Genomic DNA, 18,363 nt, shown 5'->3' on the forward strand with positions numbered 1-18,363 from the left:
GAGGGAATGCGTTGTTCTTCCTGACTCAACGCTAGTCCGTGATATCAGTGAAAGAAGAATTCCGTTCTAGTTTCTAATATAACAAATAGCGAGACGGGAATTTGGGGTAATTTATACAAACACGAAAGCCACATTGCGCCCAACATACCTTCGGGTCGCATTTGTCGTCAGAAATGATGAACGAAAACATAGACCTTTCTTTCAGTGATTGCGTTCAGGCTGGAAACTTAGGTAGTGTAATTTTTTTTGTCCAACTGTCATTGTAGACAACAGTGCCGAAACTTCTAAACTGTCGTAAAGTTATTGGCTTAGTGCATAAACAGGAAAAAACAGGAGATAAATTCTGATTACATGTGTGCACAGATATGGTTCATAGCCCAGGTTGTCGAATTCTTAAGTCTCATTATGATTGTGAATGTAGCCTCATTCTTTCGTGAATGTACTGGCTGGTGGTGCTGTTGTTCCTGTTCGTAACTCAACAGCTTTCCTGCAGAAGCGCAGTTCTGTACATTATCATTTTTCTTGTGAAAATACCAAACTATAATGGAAAGAATACGTTTCATACTGACAGCTCCAGCCTACTTGCCTGTAGCGTTTAGACAAGACTGCACTCTGATAAACGTAAGTTAGACGTATGGGATAAAGTGGTGCTCCAGCTATCTGAAGTTAATTTTCCACAGGTCCTTAAAGCTATTGTCAGGATATTCCTCCCCCACCCCTCACGTCACCTACCACCACCAATCATAAATGAATCGGCGATTAGTCTTAAATGATCTCAGCCGTGACTATATCGTGAAATCAGGAGGAGTTAAATAAGCTTAAAGTGCCTGACAATATAACCTCAGTCATGAATGTTCAGTTAACTGCTTACTGTTCTTAAATACTGTCAAACCGTTCAGAATACCTACATGCTATCAAAATTGTTTAAGCGTTGCCGAAGCGCAGTGAACATTTTCTCCATGTTTGGAATTCCTCGGTGTCAGAAACAATTGCAGAACTGTAAATGAAAACATCCTTGTAGACGTGCGATACGACCAGAAAGTAAACCACATTTCTGTACCTTAATACTATTAACTTCTATCAGAATTATTAGAAAATTATGCTGGGTGGATCAAGGCACTAAATGTTCAAACGTTTCACTTATCACCGGTTAGCTCCATATGACAGCTCAAACAAGCAAATGGGAATGGCGGTGATTTTTTTTTTTTTTTTTTTTTTTTTTTAACTAGTAATGCCCATCACCGAAGAGGAGACAGTAGCCAGTAAAAGATACACTAAGTTCTGTTCATTGTTTACTCCGGTGAAAGATTAATTTCGGTTTTCCTCCGAAGTACATCAAGCATTGCCAACCTCATCACTACGCGCTTTACCGTTGCACTTATGAAACCGGCATTAGTTTATATGCTGGGCCGCTTTTTATCGATAACTGCTGTCTGGCTTGCGCAGGCTGTGCTTTGTGGGGAGTGATACGAACTAACACGCCCTGGTGCCCTGAGTCCAGAGAACAGAATCGCCCATGGCGGCAGCAACAAAACCTTACAGTCAATCATGCGTCGGCCTCGTGCACGTCTGCGTAGGCTATTCGCAGGCGGGACTATACCGCTTCTGCAGGTGAGAAGCGCGCACACACACACACACACACACACACACACACACACACACACACACACACACACACTTTTCCCATTCACAGGTACAAGCTTGGTAGATCATTTTAATTCTATTCATTGCTTGTAAAGCAACGGAGGACCGGGACTGGAAATTTATTTTTCGTTGTACACTAAAATTAACTCGGTCGCAGTTAGAAGTTTACACCAGGCAAGTAAAATGTCTTTGATTGGGCCGAGTTGACCTTTGTTAATATTGTTCTAACATGTCTACTAATTAATTGTTTAGTTCATGAAGGAATTATCACTGTGTAGTTATTTTTGATCAGTAATACACTTGTAATTCTGGAGAAACCAGTATTTTTGTGACGCGGATTGCGACTGCATGTAAAAGACTACAGAAAAAAATGGAGTGAAGGTCTTGAGTATTTGAACGTAGCGAATACATACAAAAATCGCAGTTTCAAACGATATCTGGATAAATTACACCTTCTGACAGTTTACGATTTTTGATGCAGTGACGCTTTGGACTAGTTAACTAAAAGTTTTCTCACCATTTGGGGTTTGTCATTTCTTAAGTTTCCGAAAAGCGTGTCAGTACTATGAAAGTTCATAATCGCACTTCCCAAAACTGTATGTACAAATAGTACCCGACGAAATATTTTAGCAGAGTTTTAAAGTGTAGGCAGAACTAACGAGACCCTTCCTAATCGGAGCTTTTGAGCGAGAGAGAGAAAAACATTTCACACTAATAAAAGTGACACGCTGTTTGCTTTTTCAGGTAAATAGGAAACGTTAATAATTGTTAACATTTCCAAAATATAACAGAACAGTCCATTGTAGGTATATGAATTCTGTCCTAGAGGCGGGTGGGTGACAGACTGCTGGATGATGACTACATGAGGCAGACGTAACAGTGTAGTGTTCTTGACTGGTGTCAGTACGTGCGCTGATGCTGCTATTTCGAAGAGTGACATGTTTCACGTAAGAAGTAATCTCTGTTAATTTCAGATTCATCCACGGAAAAATTTTCTCGTAACCTGAAAATGGTAGTGTTTGTGATTTGGTATCTTACGTATATGGCGAAGCATTGTCAGTTTGTAATTCATATTAGGCTTGTACTGGAAGTGCAGCTTTTCCTGCTGCTCCTGCGGCAGCGTGTTTTTTGGGCAGCGTGGTCGTCCAGTAGTATTTTTGTCGGCGAGGCAGCTCACAAGCTCGGGCGAAGGCGTACACAGTGGACTCGCCAGCCAGGGGTGGAGGGCAGCTTGTGCCTGTTAGCACAAATTTAAGTATTTAAATGGCGTTTGTAATGAATATGAAATATCTTAAGACGTTTGGAAAATAAAATTTCCTAAGTGTAGTACACGAGGAGCAGCTCACCACGCCATATATCCATAACACCTGTGTAATAGTGTCCTTTAATCGTTGATGGGATGCAGCAGATGAACGGTAGTCATATAGATTCCTCCATATGAATATGTTACACGAAATACTGTTGGCGTGTTGAAAAGCAAAATGATTGAAACACTGTTGGCATCCGAATATCATTTGCTAAATTTAAGAAGTTACACATTCGTTTGTAATGAACACAAGAGTATAATGCACGGGCAAAATGTGGTAGTCTCCCATGTAATTAGAAGCATTTGATTCGTTTCTGATTTAGGTAGTGGAAATATGTTTTTAGCAAATGAGCCTGGAATGCGAGCCTGAAAATCCCACAACAAGAGATTCTTAGAATTCTGTGTTGTTTCGCCCGATTAGTATGAGAGATGCTGCTCTGACGAAAGTATTGATCGTGAACAAAAAATGTTGCATTACTAGAAAATATGTAATCGGTGAATAGTTACCTACGTGTCGTCACTTGTATCATTCAGACAACCCACCTGTAAAAATAATTTCAAAATCTGTAAACCGTACGAAATGAAGGCAAACATTTCTTCCGAATACAGTGCCTGCCCCATGTAATGGAGTAATATTGTTTCTGATAAATAATCAAAGTTAAAATGTACTAGTTTCGACATCATAACTTAAATAACAGCCAAAATAAGTAATTCAATACTTAACACACCTTGTGAGTAACAATAACTGCCTACTAATGAATGAGCTACCGATATGTCGGAGAGATTCCTATCCTGACTTTGAAACATATTTCATCTACTTGCTTAATAATGCTACTAGTTATTTCACTCTTGTTTCTTTTAATCTGATTGCATCATTCGATACTACACTAGTGAAACGGACCCTTGGTGCCCTTTCTAATGGAAACAGGTAAAGTGCCTCATTGGAACGTTATAGCCAGACACCTATTCTCGGCCAGTTCTTTGGTACGTTCTTTAGTGTCATGTATCAGTTGATGCACGCTTCTCGAATGAAATATTTTCTATGAATGCAAGTGCCTAAAAACCATATCAGCACAATTTCTGGTAACGATGTATGACAAAATGTTGAATTACTCATTGTAATTTTAATGCTCGTTCTCCAGTCACTTCAGTTACCAAACAGTAACATAAATTTCGGTACTATTTTCTCCCATTCTCATGTGCATTTGAAACATCAATTGAAAATGTATAAACTTCTGAGCAGCACCACGAGCTTGGCAGAATTCCACTGTCCTTCGTTTGTCCATTATGAGTTCTTGGTTTGTCCGATATGTCATATAGCCATAAAGACCTCGACGCATTATGAACTTCGTGTGGCACACAGACGTTCTTTCAGCAGGTCTTCGGCATTAATTCATAATTAAGTTATTTTATATTATTGTAGGGGCGCAAGAACGTAAACTTTGCCTCTTGAACTTCGTGGCGCGTACCCAGCGCAACAAAGGCTCAGTAACACTTAATTGTTGGGCGATTATATGCAGCTTTCAATCTCCTTAGTTGCCTCTGTAATAGCGAATAATAGCGGTCTCCAGCCATAGGCTATTCGAGGAAGTTCACAAAAATTTGCCTCAATTGAATGTTGATGTGCTGCGGCAGTATGAAAGGTAGCTCTTAAACTTTACATGTGTTAGCGTTGAAATTTCTGGAAGATTTGAACACGGAACTAAAACTACACGGTTTCCTCCATAGCCTATTGTGTTGACACCTCCGTTGGCGAAGAAAAATGGCTTTGCAGTTCGGTTTTACAGAAATGTTCAAGAAAGTTATAACCTCACCCGATCCTTGAACGAGCAACAGAATAAAGGGTGTCTTTAAAGAAAGTAGGAGATTTTCCTGGATTTGAATGATTTCCAGAACTTTTATTCAAAATATTTGAAAGAGTTGTGCATTTTGTTTCCCTTTGGATCTGTTTGACCATTGTCATTCCAAAATCCCTCCCGGCTCACATGAACATCTGACCTTGAAACGCAACTTGAGATCAACTTCTCAATGTATTGTTTTTCTCGATGAGATTTGGTATCTGTTGTCGATTAATAACAGTACATATATATTACTTCAATGGAATTGAGCTGCACCTAATATAACTTACGTGGAGTTCAGATCTCCGCCAGATATTAATGTAAACTGCTCAAAACAGCACATAATTCATCCGTCTTTTCTGATACCCCTTCAGACTTTCCACCAGATGTTCAACATTGTGATTATTAATATTCATGCCGACATCAGTGCCTTTGTAAGCAGGCTTTATTTCAGATATTTTATTGGGGCAACAGTCTAGTTTCAGTGGGGCCGTGGGAAGATGCGAGGCGGCAACATGGCACAGAATTAGAACTCCCGTGACGCAGCACGTGGCCCAAGCGCCTAGTGCGCCCGTGCTCAGCGCCACTTGACAATGCCTGTTCAATTTTCCGGGCAGTGAACGTTATTGCCCTTGTTGCTAAATTGTAGGCGGCATTGTTTCTCTACGAAGGAAGCAAGATCACCTAATTGATAAATCATTTAGTAGCTGTTTCGCAATATTTCAGCTTGATACAATAAATTGATAATGGCTTCCAGTTACATGTTACTGATTTCAAAGCTCAATATCGGTTGTGATATTAAATGTCATGCATCTAACTCAGCTGAAATTACCGTTAGAAGGCCCCTAATTGTAGCATATAACATGACAGTATGTAAAGCAATTATGACATGGCATGAGAAACATTACTCAAGAGCGCTGCGGCATTTGCAGCAGTCTGACTCTGAGGGTTTACTGTCATGGATAATCTTCCATACACTGCCGACTTTGCCCCATCCGATTTTCATCTGTTTACAAAATAACATGGAGGTCGTCTTTGATAGTGATGAAACGATCGAAGCAGAGGTGGCGTGAGCGCGCGCACGCACACACACACACACACACACACACACACACACACACACACACACACACACACATGACCAATTTATAATTGCTAATGCAAAATTCCGTTAGTAACTGAAAATTTCAGATTTATGGGGAGCAATTTATGCAAGTGTTTTATGGTCGAACATACACAATTATGACAGCGTAATGCCCTTCTGTCTAAACTGAAATGCTGCTCTCTAAATAAAATTCCCTTTATCAAATAACAGAAGCAAAATAATTAAAGCAACGGGAGAATGTATTCGGCGAGTTTGTGGTAGGAGGTAGAATACTGCACTACTATGAAAACTATGTTCTACGAAATATTCTTGTTTAAGATGGTGTATAATCATCGACTCATTAATCACAAGCGAGTGTGTGAGAGAAACGTTTAAAAACATCGACATTAGAAATATCAGCAATTGCAACAAAATAAATTGTGAATTTGTTTTCTTGTTGAATCCCTAAAACAGTCGTCATTCCAGTGGAATGGAGGAGGGTAAGATGGATTAATGGAGAACTGTTCTACAGAATTCGGTGAATATTTCACAGAATTATTCAGTCATCGACAAGTAATTTTTTAACTTCGGTAAGCACATAATTTCGGTTTACCGTGAGCAATAAATTGCTAATGGACGAAATGCAGAAAGGCGGCGCGTCGAAGGTAGGTAGGCGGAACCGTTCAGTGAATGTTTCTGTTTTGCTCCCCCAAACTTGTCCGTATAATAGAGCTACAATGAGACCATCATAAATGAATCGGTTCAGGCATTATCATCTAGTAAAACTGTTTGGCTAATGGCCTTCAAAAATTTGGTTTTCAGCTGACACCTATGCCACTAGGTTGACACTGCCCGGCGAGTTGGGCTTATACATCCCTTTACGTAAGGCCAATGCGTCGTCGCGCGGAGGCGCGTTGTTATATTTAGCTTGGCCAGTATTTGGCAGGGGGCACCCGCCCGCCTGGCAGCCTTACCACTTGCCTGCCCCAGGCCAGGGTATCTTTAGTTGCATCCCCGGAGCGTACGCGAGAGGTTCGAGTCTTACCATGATCTGGGCTGCCGTCACGAACCACGGTAACTCGACGGCCGCGGCAGCGCCAGCTGTGGCGGGTGCAGGTGTAGAGTCGGGCGGTCGCTGGGACGCGAGTGCTGGGGCGGCAGGCGCGAGGAGACACCGGTACGCCCGATCTTCTACTGCCAGTAGTGTAACGCAGCTTCTGAGCGAGTCATGTTCAAGTCTGCTTCAACGTTTGACGACGCGTGTACGCGGACCGTCGTCAACCGCAGACTGTCAGCCACAGCCTCAATCACCCTCCAGTGTCACCACTCCTGGGACTTCGTCTGCTGCCGGTACTACTACTACTGCTGGTGCAGCTGCTACTTTCGGATTAGGCACTACTCGGTCACGTCTTGAAGACAAGTATTCTGCAGTACTAAAGCAGCGTCGTCCAGAACGTGACAGAGAAAGAGTAAGGGAGAAGGATGACAGAGATAATGACAAAGAGATCGAACGCCTTCCATTATTGCAGAAGAGTGCGACAAATGTGCAGTTATTAAGAGATTCTCCTCCAGCCCTTGAATTAAATCAGCATCGCCATCATGGCCACTCCCATCATCACCACCACCACCATCATCGTCACCACAGACATAAGTCTGATCGTGGACCTGTCAGTGCAGCTGTGCCTTTGGCTTCAGAATCGCGTACCCGCACCCGGACTCGAACTAGAACCCCACGCAGGGAGCGCTATTTACCCTCTCGCCTTTGCCCTGTTGAAATACCACTGTCTGTGGATGAACCGTCGTCAACCACTCCAGCTGATGATGAACGCCAAACGAAACGACAAGAGATTCAGTCTCTCATTCTGAAGTACTCTGCATTGGATGAAGCATACTCGCGTCTCACCGATTCAAAGCGTGTCATACCTGATCAGCAGCAGCCACGACAGCCTCAGCCACACCTGTCATCGCTGCAGAAGCACAAGCACACACTACAGCCCCATATTGCAGCACCCCTGCCGACTGTAAGTTGGTCTTCATCTTGGTATTTTTCCCTTTCTCAGGAAGAATTACCTTAATTGGTACACAGACCCTTTGTTTGTTAGGGGAGATCCTAATTGAAAGATATTACTTAGTATGAGGTGTCTCATATAATTTGGTGGCCCTCTAAATTACAGTGATAAGGTCTGGTGGCATGAGTGGTAATATGATATTCACTAGAATTTAAGTAAATTTCATTGATTGTCGTCTACTAATGGATCCAAATGTTAGTTTAATACCGAATCTTTTTGGTCATTAGCAGGATTAAGATAAATTGATGAAAAGCTCAGAGATTAGGCTAGGAATTAACAAAGCTTGCAATGCAAAAATACAATGCACCAAATAAAGTGGAAGATTTTTTAATTAGAGTACTGAAATTGGTTCAGTTAGCACAACTATAATTTGGTGGGAGAAATAATTATTGGTGGTTTCAAAAATAATTTAGCATTTCTGCCTTTTAAGTTGCCTACATTATTCAACGCTATTGTTGGGAAGTTCATAAACTCTTAAGACTGTCGAAAAATTAAATAGTTATTGGAAGAAATAATCTTCGTGCTCTAAAACTGTATGAAGTGGAGACTCCAGCAATCATCTTATTTTCACAAAGGTCGAGTTAATTAAGTACGTGCATTTTGGTTGGGATATGTTTGCTGTTGCATGTGTGTAAAAGTGTTAGGTAAGAATTCATTCAGGATTCTTCAGTTTGCCTACATGACAGTGCAGCAATAACAAACAGGTGCTTGGTGCTTGATATATTTATAATTGCCCCTATCACTTTATTCCTTCCTTCTAATATCCAACAAGTTTTCGATTATTCCTGTTTTCTTTCCTGTGTCATTCTTCTGTGCATGCTGTTGAATGCTACCACTTTCCAGAATTGTAGAATTAATGGACTTGCTCCAGAGTCAGTATTTTAGTTGTAGCTTTCCTAAAAATTACTACCATTTTTATAATATTACGTTCAGTTGAGCACACATTCAGTGAAATATATCTGCAAAGTGCTTTATTTGTATTGACTATTAAATTTTGCAGAGGAGGCTGTGGTGGTAAATTTAAAACTGTCCTCCCACATTATACAATATTTAGTTTTAGTTCATGTCTTTAAGGTTCATTGTGCTAGATTTTCCCACGTTGAACTGCCATTGCCTCCATCTGTTTATTACATTGCTGTGGTAACGCACAGTTCCCACTGCAATAATGTATTTGACATCATTTGTTGAATTGGCAAACCATTTTGCCCTCTCCCCTTTGTCTCTTGATTGTTGGGTTCGCATCTCGGTTTGAAATGGCGGCTATGAATTGGCACGTGGTCCACGCGTACCACGAATGGACGGACGGATCAACCGACCGCAATGGGACGGTGATGCACCTGTGTTGCCCTGCCCGCTCTGCTAAATCGGTGCTGGCTGGCTGGTGTTGGCGATGGCTGGTGCCGTTTCCTGATTGTGTTGGTGGCTGGCCCATGCTGTGCAGAGTTCTCGAGCACCCTCCGTGGAGGACGACGAAGATGGCCACCTGATATATCGCCATGGCGACGTGCTCCGAGACCGATGTTCGTGAATACACCAACTTTGCAGTAGATATACTATAGACTCTTAAATCATTCCTGGCGTCACATTCTCTATAATTGAAGTTGTTCCTTTTCAGCATCTGTTGTGGTTTGTGACTGGTCTTGGGTGGGTTTATATTAGAAGGAATGAGAGGATCAGGGTGGGAAGAAGTGTAAGCGATCTGGAGAAACTTGTTTCTCTGTGTGCCTGTCAGTGTGTCTGCTGTATGGGGAGGAAGACATTTAATGAGACGACATTAATGAGCATGTCGTTATAGCTTTCTGTAAACCATAATCCAGCTTCTCTGGTCCTCTTCTGTTTGCTGGGGATTGGTAGGATCTATTCTCAAATAAACATAAACAATTTATTTTTGACTAGTGCATGTTGGATTCCACTTCGAATAGATGCAGGTTTTGGTTTCAGAAATTAATTATAAAAAAATCTGTTTCTAGTACTTTTTGTTAAAAGCCATGTAACCTTAAGCATCCTGCGGTTAGCTAAATAAAATGCAGTTGTAAGAGTGCATAATCAGTAAACCGTTGTCTGCATTTCAAAAAGTGGGTTCCAACATTTGCACAGTCTTCAGTTATAGTTAATACTAACTGCTGTGTGATTACTCTTTTTCAGATAAAATATTGGCCACCTTAGGAGAAGGCACATTTGGAAAAGTCGTCAAAGTGAAAGATTTACATACGTAAGTACTTCACTATGTGTAAAATTACCAGAAAATACTGTGTGTCAAATTTGTGTAGTTGACATTATTTAGCAATTCGCATTTGAAACTGTCTAACATTTCCAATTCATTCTTCCTGTTACTTTTATTCTTAAGGTAACTTACAAAAATACAGAGGTGAAGTGAAATAGTGAAGCTGCATATGCAGGCATCTTGTTAAATGTAAAGGAAATGCATACTTTTGTTATAAATCCTTTACTGATCTGTAGTATATGTTAAATCTTCTTTTACCTAAGTGTTCTTCTCTACTTCCTTAATATTGTTCTTATCAATCTTTAATAGGTCCAGAAGACATTTTCCAAGAAATTTGAAAATACCACGTAGCAATAGTCACAACAGGCGAGTGATGCTTCTAATGTATATTTGGCTGAGATTGCAATTGCCCTTTGCTTTTCAGTAAAAGCATGCAGTTGCGTTTGCGACTGTGTGTGTGTTTCCTTAATCAGTATGTGGATTAATTTAACAAAACGTTCAAACTGTGTGTCAGGTCTGCTGACAGCTATTGTGAGGAAATCCTTTTTCTTGTGAAGTATGTGCTTTTAGGATGATGGTGCAGCAATTCTAATCATTGATGATTTTGTGTTTATCAATTATATGGATGTGTTGTGCTAAGAAAAAGGGATGATTTTATTCCATGTAACTGTTTGTTACCCATATAGTCTACTGATGTAGTCTTGGACTTGACTCTTCACATTTTTTCAATGTGTTATAGTCACAGCTACTGGTTATACCACTAATCACTTACAAAAAAGTATGGTGACACACACACACACACACACACACACACACACACACACACACACACACACCATGTGCGCAAATCTGAAGAATGGAATGTTGCAGAGAAAACTACCTTTTGAGATACTGCACCGAACACATGCATGACGAAAATGTATAAAGTTCATTGTGTATTTATACGCCTTGGGAATTTCCTTTACCATGTTAGTTCAGTGTGTGGAATAATCATTTTTGTCCAGAAACAATGTGGCCATTACATAGTGATAATGGTGAAAATAATTTTAAATGATATTATAGGAGTGAGAAATGGGAAGGAGATGCTACAATCTCATCGGAACACAAGTGGATGAATTCAGGTTAGATTCATATTGTTAGAAGTCGGAGACATTGGTCTTGTAAATCATTTTCCCTGTGATGTGATTACATTTTCCTTGAGACTTAATCTACAGTCTTGATAGATGCTGAAGAAATGAATTTAAATTTTGTGCCATGTCCGGGAACTTTGATTCTATTCTAATTTCGGAGAGCCTTGGCAATACTAACAATTTTAGAAGGGGAAAATAGGCTGACGGTGTGTATTGAAATTTCTATTAGAGATGGCATTGGATTAGGGGAGCTCTTGCAGCTCTGTGACCTATACTGCAACAGTGGTGCAATGGCGAACACATCTGCCTAGTAAGCAGGAGACCTGGGTTCAAGCCCTGGCTGTGGCACAAATTTTAAGTTATTTCTTCAGCTTCTAAAATTCTCTCTTGTGATAAGTTACGGTAATAACACTTCTGCTAATCCTCACAAAGGGACAATACTTGGATTACTCTATTGGGGTGGGTGGGGGGAGGATGTAACAATCATTTATGTCTTGTGTTACTACTAATTTGTGACAAAAAATACCTAATCAACTGTGAACTGTCAAAAGTTTGCAGATTTGGAAACAGGCAATGACCTGCAATGAAGTGTAGAGGCACTAAAGCATGTCTGTGTAAATAGTTTCAATAATATGGATACTAATGCATAACCCACATTATTTCTTTATTTACTTATTTATTCATCATGTTTTATACTGCTTGATAAAATATTACCATCGAGAAATTCAGACTGGGGAAATGTAAAATAGTAATATTACTTGGCATAAGGAATTGAGAAGTAGTTATTCCTAGCTTGAACCTGAGTAAGCTGTTTGTAACTTACATTCATGAATGTAAGAGAGTGGTTTGGAAAGTTCTCGGAATGGGATAGAAAAGGAAGTACTTACATAACAGAAATTAATTTATTTTGCAATGTAGTCTCCTTGTAGGCTAATGCACTTGGTCCAACAATGTTCCAGTGCCTTGATCCCACCTTAAAAATTAGTTTCCTCCAGGCCTGCAAAATAGTTGTCAACTGTAGCTATCAATTCTTCATTTGAAGTGTATCTTCGTCCACCAAGAAACATTTTCAGTTTTGGAAAGAGATGGAAGTCTAACGGAGTCATATCTGGTGAATAATGCGGGTGTGGCAACGATTTATATCTTAATTTGTGTAAGTTTGCCATGGTGACGGCACATGTGTGCAGACGTGCATTGTGTTTATGAAAGATGGTTTTCGTCCTTGGTAAACCTGGCCCTTTATCATTTATCTTTTATTGCAATTTGTCCAGGGGGTCAGCATACTATTCTCCAGCAGTTGTTTGCCCAGTGGGGAGATAATCTACAAACAGAATCCCCTTCACATCACAGAACACTGATGCTCTGTCATTTCCAAGCGAAGGAATTGCCTTTGCTTTCTTTCATGGCAGACAATCAGCATGTTTCCACTGCTTTGACTGTTGTTTTGTCTCTGGGGTATAGTATTGCACCAAAGTTTCATCTGCGGTCACAAACCGGAACAAAGATCTTGTTTGTTTGTTTCTCCTAAAATGGAAAATGGGCCAAACATTTTTTCTGATATGTCCATTCTCGTGTGTTTTTGGTCCAGTACATAGAGTTGCAACACCCATCTTGCAGATATTATTTTTTATTTCTAATTCTTCAGTTAAAATGTGGTATACTCTTTCAGATGACATCTGGCAAGCATGAGCAATTTCACACACTTTGTCGGCGATCATCCATAACCATTTTGTGCACTTTTGCAATGATTTGTGAAGTAGTGACACATCTTGGGGGATGCCCACTGTGCAGATCATCTATGCTCTTCCAACTAAATTTAAATTCATTTGTGCACTTGGCAACAGTTGACCATGAAGGAGCAGAGTCCCCCAGAGTATTCTGGAAATAGGCATGAATGTCCTCCATTTTCATACCTTTGTTTACGAAGTACTTAATCACGCCTCGAATCCCGATTTTTATTTTCATCTTCGCAAATCACTATGCGGGAACAACAGAGCCACGTCACCATCACAGCTCTCTTCCAAGAGCAGTGATGTGGCAGATCTTTACAGGCAACAACAGTCCGATGAATATCGCACAAACTCACTGTGGTAGTGCTGACCTTTTGTGGTGATTCCGAGAACTTTTCAAACCACCCTCGTAAATGGTTTTGAAGATAAAGGATTTCATAATTTTGAAAACTAGGAAAAACTATATCAAGGTTTGTTTAATCAAATTATGCAATGTGAGTTTCCTTTATTCTTAACTAGTTCAGAGTCTAAGCTCATTATCGGATAAGCGGCTTGCACAGCAAACTAATCATCAGATAATAAAGGAAATTAATATTGGAACTTTGATGTTTCTCTACAATTTATTACATAATTTTGGTTAACCAGAATAGTTGCTGGTGCCTTGCCTTGCAGATTTCTGAAAATTATTAAAATTGAGAAATGTTTGCTTTACCTTTGAGAAGTAACTATGTTCTGGCATTTAATCAACTTGGAGATACATGAAAAGCAGCACAAGATGGAAAACTGTATATGAGTTAAGCATATTATTTCTGGCCATCACTGTTATATAAAATTTGCCAAAGCTGCCCTTCGTAAGAAATTATATATTGTTAATGAAACTTACTACTTCGTTCTCAGTTTCACTTGTGTTACAGGGATCATGTAATGGCACTGAAAATAATAAAGAATGTTGAGAAATACAGAGAAGCTGCAAAGCTGGAGATAAATGCCTTGGAAAAGATCGCTGAGAGAGATCCAGATGGTGCACAGTGAGTAAAACTGATAATATATTTAATATTATCCTACACCATGTAAGTTATTAATATGAATAATTCTCTCCCCCCCCCCTCCTCTCTCTCTCTCTCTCTCTCTCTCTCTCTCTCTCTCTCTCTCTCTCTCTCTCATTTTGTACCAACTCACAAAATTTGTGTAGTTTGTATTAGAGCTCACGCAGTTTTACTGTAGAGTAAAATACCAGCTTACAAAATGGTTAGGCAAATAAGCTTAAAAGGTTTCTGTATAATTGAGATCTATATTGAAGTTCTGAACCTACTCTCTGGACTCTATTTTCCTCGACACCCATCAGCTTGAATTAATTTTAGTTGTATTGTGCAGTTGTGTTCACAGTAGAATGTGCAATGCTTGATGGATGGATATCTTTTGCTTTTGCAGCCTGTGTGTGAAAATGCTGGACTGGTTTGACTACCATGGTCATATGTGCATTGCCTTTGAAATGCTGGGTCTAAGTGTGTTTGATTTCTTGGTATGTAGAAGTCGTTGTGATTGAAATACAGTTCTGGAGTGTAAGAAACATTCTAAATGTAAGGATGACGATTTGCTTTCTTTGCAGAAGGATAATAATTATCAGCCTTACCCATTGGAAGCTGTCCGCCACATTGCTTACCAGCTGTGTTACTCTGTGAAGTTCCTTCATGACAACAAACTTACCCATACTGATCTCAAACCAGAGAATATTTTATTTGTAGACTCAGATTATGACCTTTCATACAACAGCAAAAAGGTAGGTCTGCAAACACTGTCCCATGCACCTCAAAATTTGTAGACTATAACTATGCTGTCCAGTTTTTTACTACAGCATTGAGAGTAATTGAGATAAATGTTACATGAAGCTTTTTAGTTAGTGTTTAATGCTAAACATGAGGAAAAATACTCCATATCATTAATTGTTCACAGAAGAGGGATGTCAGACGTGTGAAGCGCACTGATGTGAGGTTAATAGACTTTGGCAGTGCGACATTTGACCACGAACATCACAGTACAATTGTTTCAACACGGCATTATCGTGCACCAGAAGTTATTCTTGGTATGACAAAATATTTGTTGCCCATGTGTACTGAGCATTGTCACTGTCCCTGTGTTAGCCTTTGTTGAAACCCCTTATGGCTAAGATTGAGATTTGTTTCAGAACTTGGCTGGGCGCAACCATGTGATGTTTGGTCCATCGGGTGCATAATTTTCGAATTGTATCTGGGTATAACACTATTCCAGACACATGATAATAGGGAGCATTTAGCAATGATGGAACGAATTCTTGGTCCTATACCTTACAGGTGAGTACAGTAGAATAAGCACCAATTGTTTGTACAGTGGTGGTCCAGAGACCCCAGCAAAATTTATTGGACTGCAGTTACTGTAAGTAGTGAGAGTCAAAAAATGTACCAATTCAGTTTTAATTTTCATCTCATATTGAATCAAATTAATTCACGTGTATTTTTAATCAGGCTTGATTTATTTTTTTTCCCCCATCAAGTTGTTAACTAGTTCTGCTGCTGCTATTGCGTATCCTTTAATTGATGTTAACTACAAAATGAGTTTGTATTCAGTAGACCACAATCTGTACAGGAAAACCCAAAATTAACAAACCCGCTTTTAAGGAAATTGCACTTCTAACGAATATATCCGTTAATTCTGGCAATACTACCATCAGGAGGAGGTTATTCTTCCTCACTTTCAACAGATCACAGTTTAACAAAAATTATGCTTTTAAGAAATAAACATGAAACATGCTGAAAATTAAAATCCAGTTTTTAAGCAATTTCTAACGTGCACGAGGGAGTTTTCCCGATTTAAGTTTCACTTGGTTGTACACCGTGCTGTCATGGCAGTATATTGCAATTCATTATTTCATTTGGCATGTATGTAGGAGCTATGAAGCGTTGACTTTGTTGTAGTCGAATTCACGAGTTTTATGTTTCTGTGGAGTTAGGGCAGGCAAACATAAAAAGCTTAAGATTGAGCAAAATCTGACAAATCATCTATGCTGTTGAAGGCAGTCGTAACAAAAACAACTTACAGGCATAGCAAAGATGTAAGATTTTTCAGTCTTAATTTGCAGCGTTCTCAAATGTTCAAATGTGTGTGAAATCTTATGGGACTTAACTGCTAAGGTCATCAGTCCCTAAGCTTGCACACTACTTAACGTAAATTACCCTAAGGACAAACATACGCACCCCTGCTCGAGGGAGGACTTGAAACTCCGCCGGGACCAGCCGCACAGTCCATGACTGCAGTGCCTTAGACCACTCGTCTAATCCCGCATGGCAGCATTCTCAGAAACTAGGAAACTTTATTAAATTCCAAAGCTAGCAGTTCCTCTCACTGCAAAAGAAAGAAAATCTGCCAGTCAACATTATATGATGTGAAAACTACCCATTTAAAATTGTTTCAAGGAATAAAAAGTGACAGCATTCCTGTAAGTGGGCCAGTTGTACAAGACAGCTCAGGAAATCACCCTGATAATTGATGTTGAACATTTCAGTGGGTCAGATGGATGGTTAGATTATTTTAAGAAATGCCACAATCATTTTAAAGTGGATGTAGAAAATGTGAAGCCCTGGAAGAGCACTACATTGCTGCAATTAATATAGGTTATGAGCCTAGAGACATTTTTAATGCAGATGCAACTTTTCAGTGACTGTGAAACTGCTTGTAAATAGCAGTGGGAGTGAGAGTTTTTGCTACTGAAAATAGGTAAATTTAAAACTCTATGGTATTTTTAAATGTTGACACTTCTTGTACTTCAGATTACAACATGAATGCCTGGATGATATAGAAAATCTTTAAAAGATGTTTCAGGCATGTAGACGCCAAAATGGGTGCTGCAGGTAGAAAAATATTACTTATGATTGACTGGTGCCTTGTACATACCAAGGAAACATCATTCCTGAGAAATAGTAATGTTGTTTTTATCCACCGAACTGCACAAGTCATCTGTAGCCTGAAGACCTGGACATAATAAAATTCATTAAAGCAAAATACAATGTTGGAAGTCGTTAAGATATAAATTGCATTCCAAGAGGTGAAGGAATTGATGAAGCATAGCATTTTACAGGCCAAGTGAATATTTATTGCTGCAGGGAATAGTGATGCAGCAGACAGTGTTAAATTGCTTAGCAAAGTCTGGTTGTGGTACATCATGTGATGGAGGTTTGACGTCCACACCTAAGAGACCTGTGAAATTCTAGCAAAGGAACACTGTGAAGTGGTCATGGCAATAATCATTACGAGGAAGAGGCTATTGCACCAATTTTGAGCTGCTGTATAGAGAAAATATAAATCAGTCCCCAGTGATGTGTTAAAAGGGAGCTTTAGTGATATAACAGATATATTATTCTTCGTCCCTTCCTTCTTTTATCCTCGATCTTCCATTCTATAATCAACTGTAGAAGTAAATGTTTGGTGTTACACAAGATTTGTTACAGGTATGCAGGTTTTCTTCTCATAAATGTTGCTAATATGAGTGTGGTTTGAAAAGTTCTTGGAACAGAATAGAAAGTACTTAGAGGGAAACATTCCACGTGGAAAAATTATATCTAAAAACAAAAATGATGGGACTTAACAAACAAAAGCGCTGGCAGGTCGATAGACACATAAACAAAAACACAAAATTCTAGCTTTCACAACCAATGGTTGCTTCTTAAGGAAAGAGGGAAGGAGAGGGAAAGACGAAAGGATGTGGGTTTTTAATGGAGAGGGTAAGGAGTCATTCCAATCCCGGGAGCGGAAAGACTTACCTTAGGGGAAAAAAGGACAGGTGTGTGCACACACACACACACACACACACACACACACACACACACACACACACACACACACACACACACACACAGCCTTTAAATATGTCTGCATGTGTGTGTGTGCGCGCGCGCGCGCGTATATGCCTATCCTTTTTTCCCCCTAAGGTAAGTCTTTTTGCTCCCGGGATTGGAATGACTCCTTACCCTCTCCCTTAAAACCCACATCCTTTCGTCTTTCCCTCTCCTTCCCTCTTTCCTGAAGAAGCAACCATCGGTTGCGAAAGCTAGTAATTCTGTGTGTGTGTTTTGTTCATTGTGCCTGTCTGCTGGCGCTTTCCTGCTTGGTAAGTCTTGGAATCTTTGTTTTTAATATATTTTTCCCATATATATATATATATATATATATATATATATATATATATATATATATATATATATTCTGTGTTGCAATTTGTCCAGGAGATTAGCGCACTATTCTCCAGCAGTTGTTTGCCCAGTGGGGAGATAATCTACAAACAGAATCCCCATCGCATCCCAGAATG

At 39.7% G+C, this 18,363-nt stretch overlaps 1 protein-coding gene across 2 annotated transcripts in view; it reads left to right on the top strand.

Moving 5' to 3' along the window:
* Positions 1-1,620: 1,620 nt before the first annotated feature.
* Positions 1,621-18,363, top strand: part of LOC126341901 (dual specificity protein kinase CLK2) — a 36,987-nt gene continuing 20,244 nt past the window's right edge. Inside the window, exons 1-9 of one of the 2 annotated variants that reach the window (XM_050001810.1) lie at positions 1,621-7,893; positions 9,383-9,461; positions 10,087-10,153; positions 10,475-10,531; positions 13,940-14,053; positions 14,457-14,547; positions 14,635-14,805; positions 14,979-15,108; positions 15,211-15,355. In XM_050001810.1, coding sequence (XP_049857767.1) covers positions 6,919-7,893; positions 9,383-9,461; positions 10,087-10,153; positions 10,475-10,531; positions 13,940-14,053; positions 14,457-14,547; positions 14,635-14,805; positions 14,979-15,108; positions 15,211-15,355 — 1,829 coding nt within the window. In that variant the 5' untranslated portion in view covers positions 1,621-6,918. The remainder of the gene's footprint in view (positions 7,894-9,382; positions 9,462-10,086; positions 10,154-10,474; positions 10,532-13,939; positions 14,054-14,456; positions 14,548-14,634; positions 14,806-14,978; positions 15,109-15,210; positions 15,356-18,363) is intronic. The other variant, XM_050001811.1, reaches the window with a different exon arrangement.

This window comes from Schistocerca gregaria, chromosome 1, assembly GCF_023897955.1.
Source record: "Schistocerca gregaria isolate iqSchGreg1 chromosome 1, iqSchGreg1.2, whole genome shotgun sequence".
In the NCBI taxonomy this organism is placed as follows: Eukaryota; Metazoa; Arthropoda; class Insecta; order Orthoptera; family Acrididae; genus Schistocerca; species Schistocerca gregaria.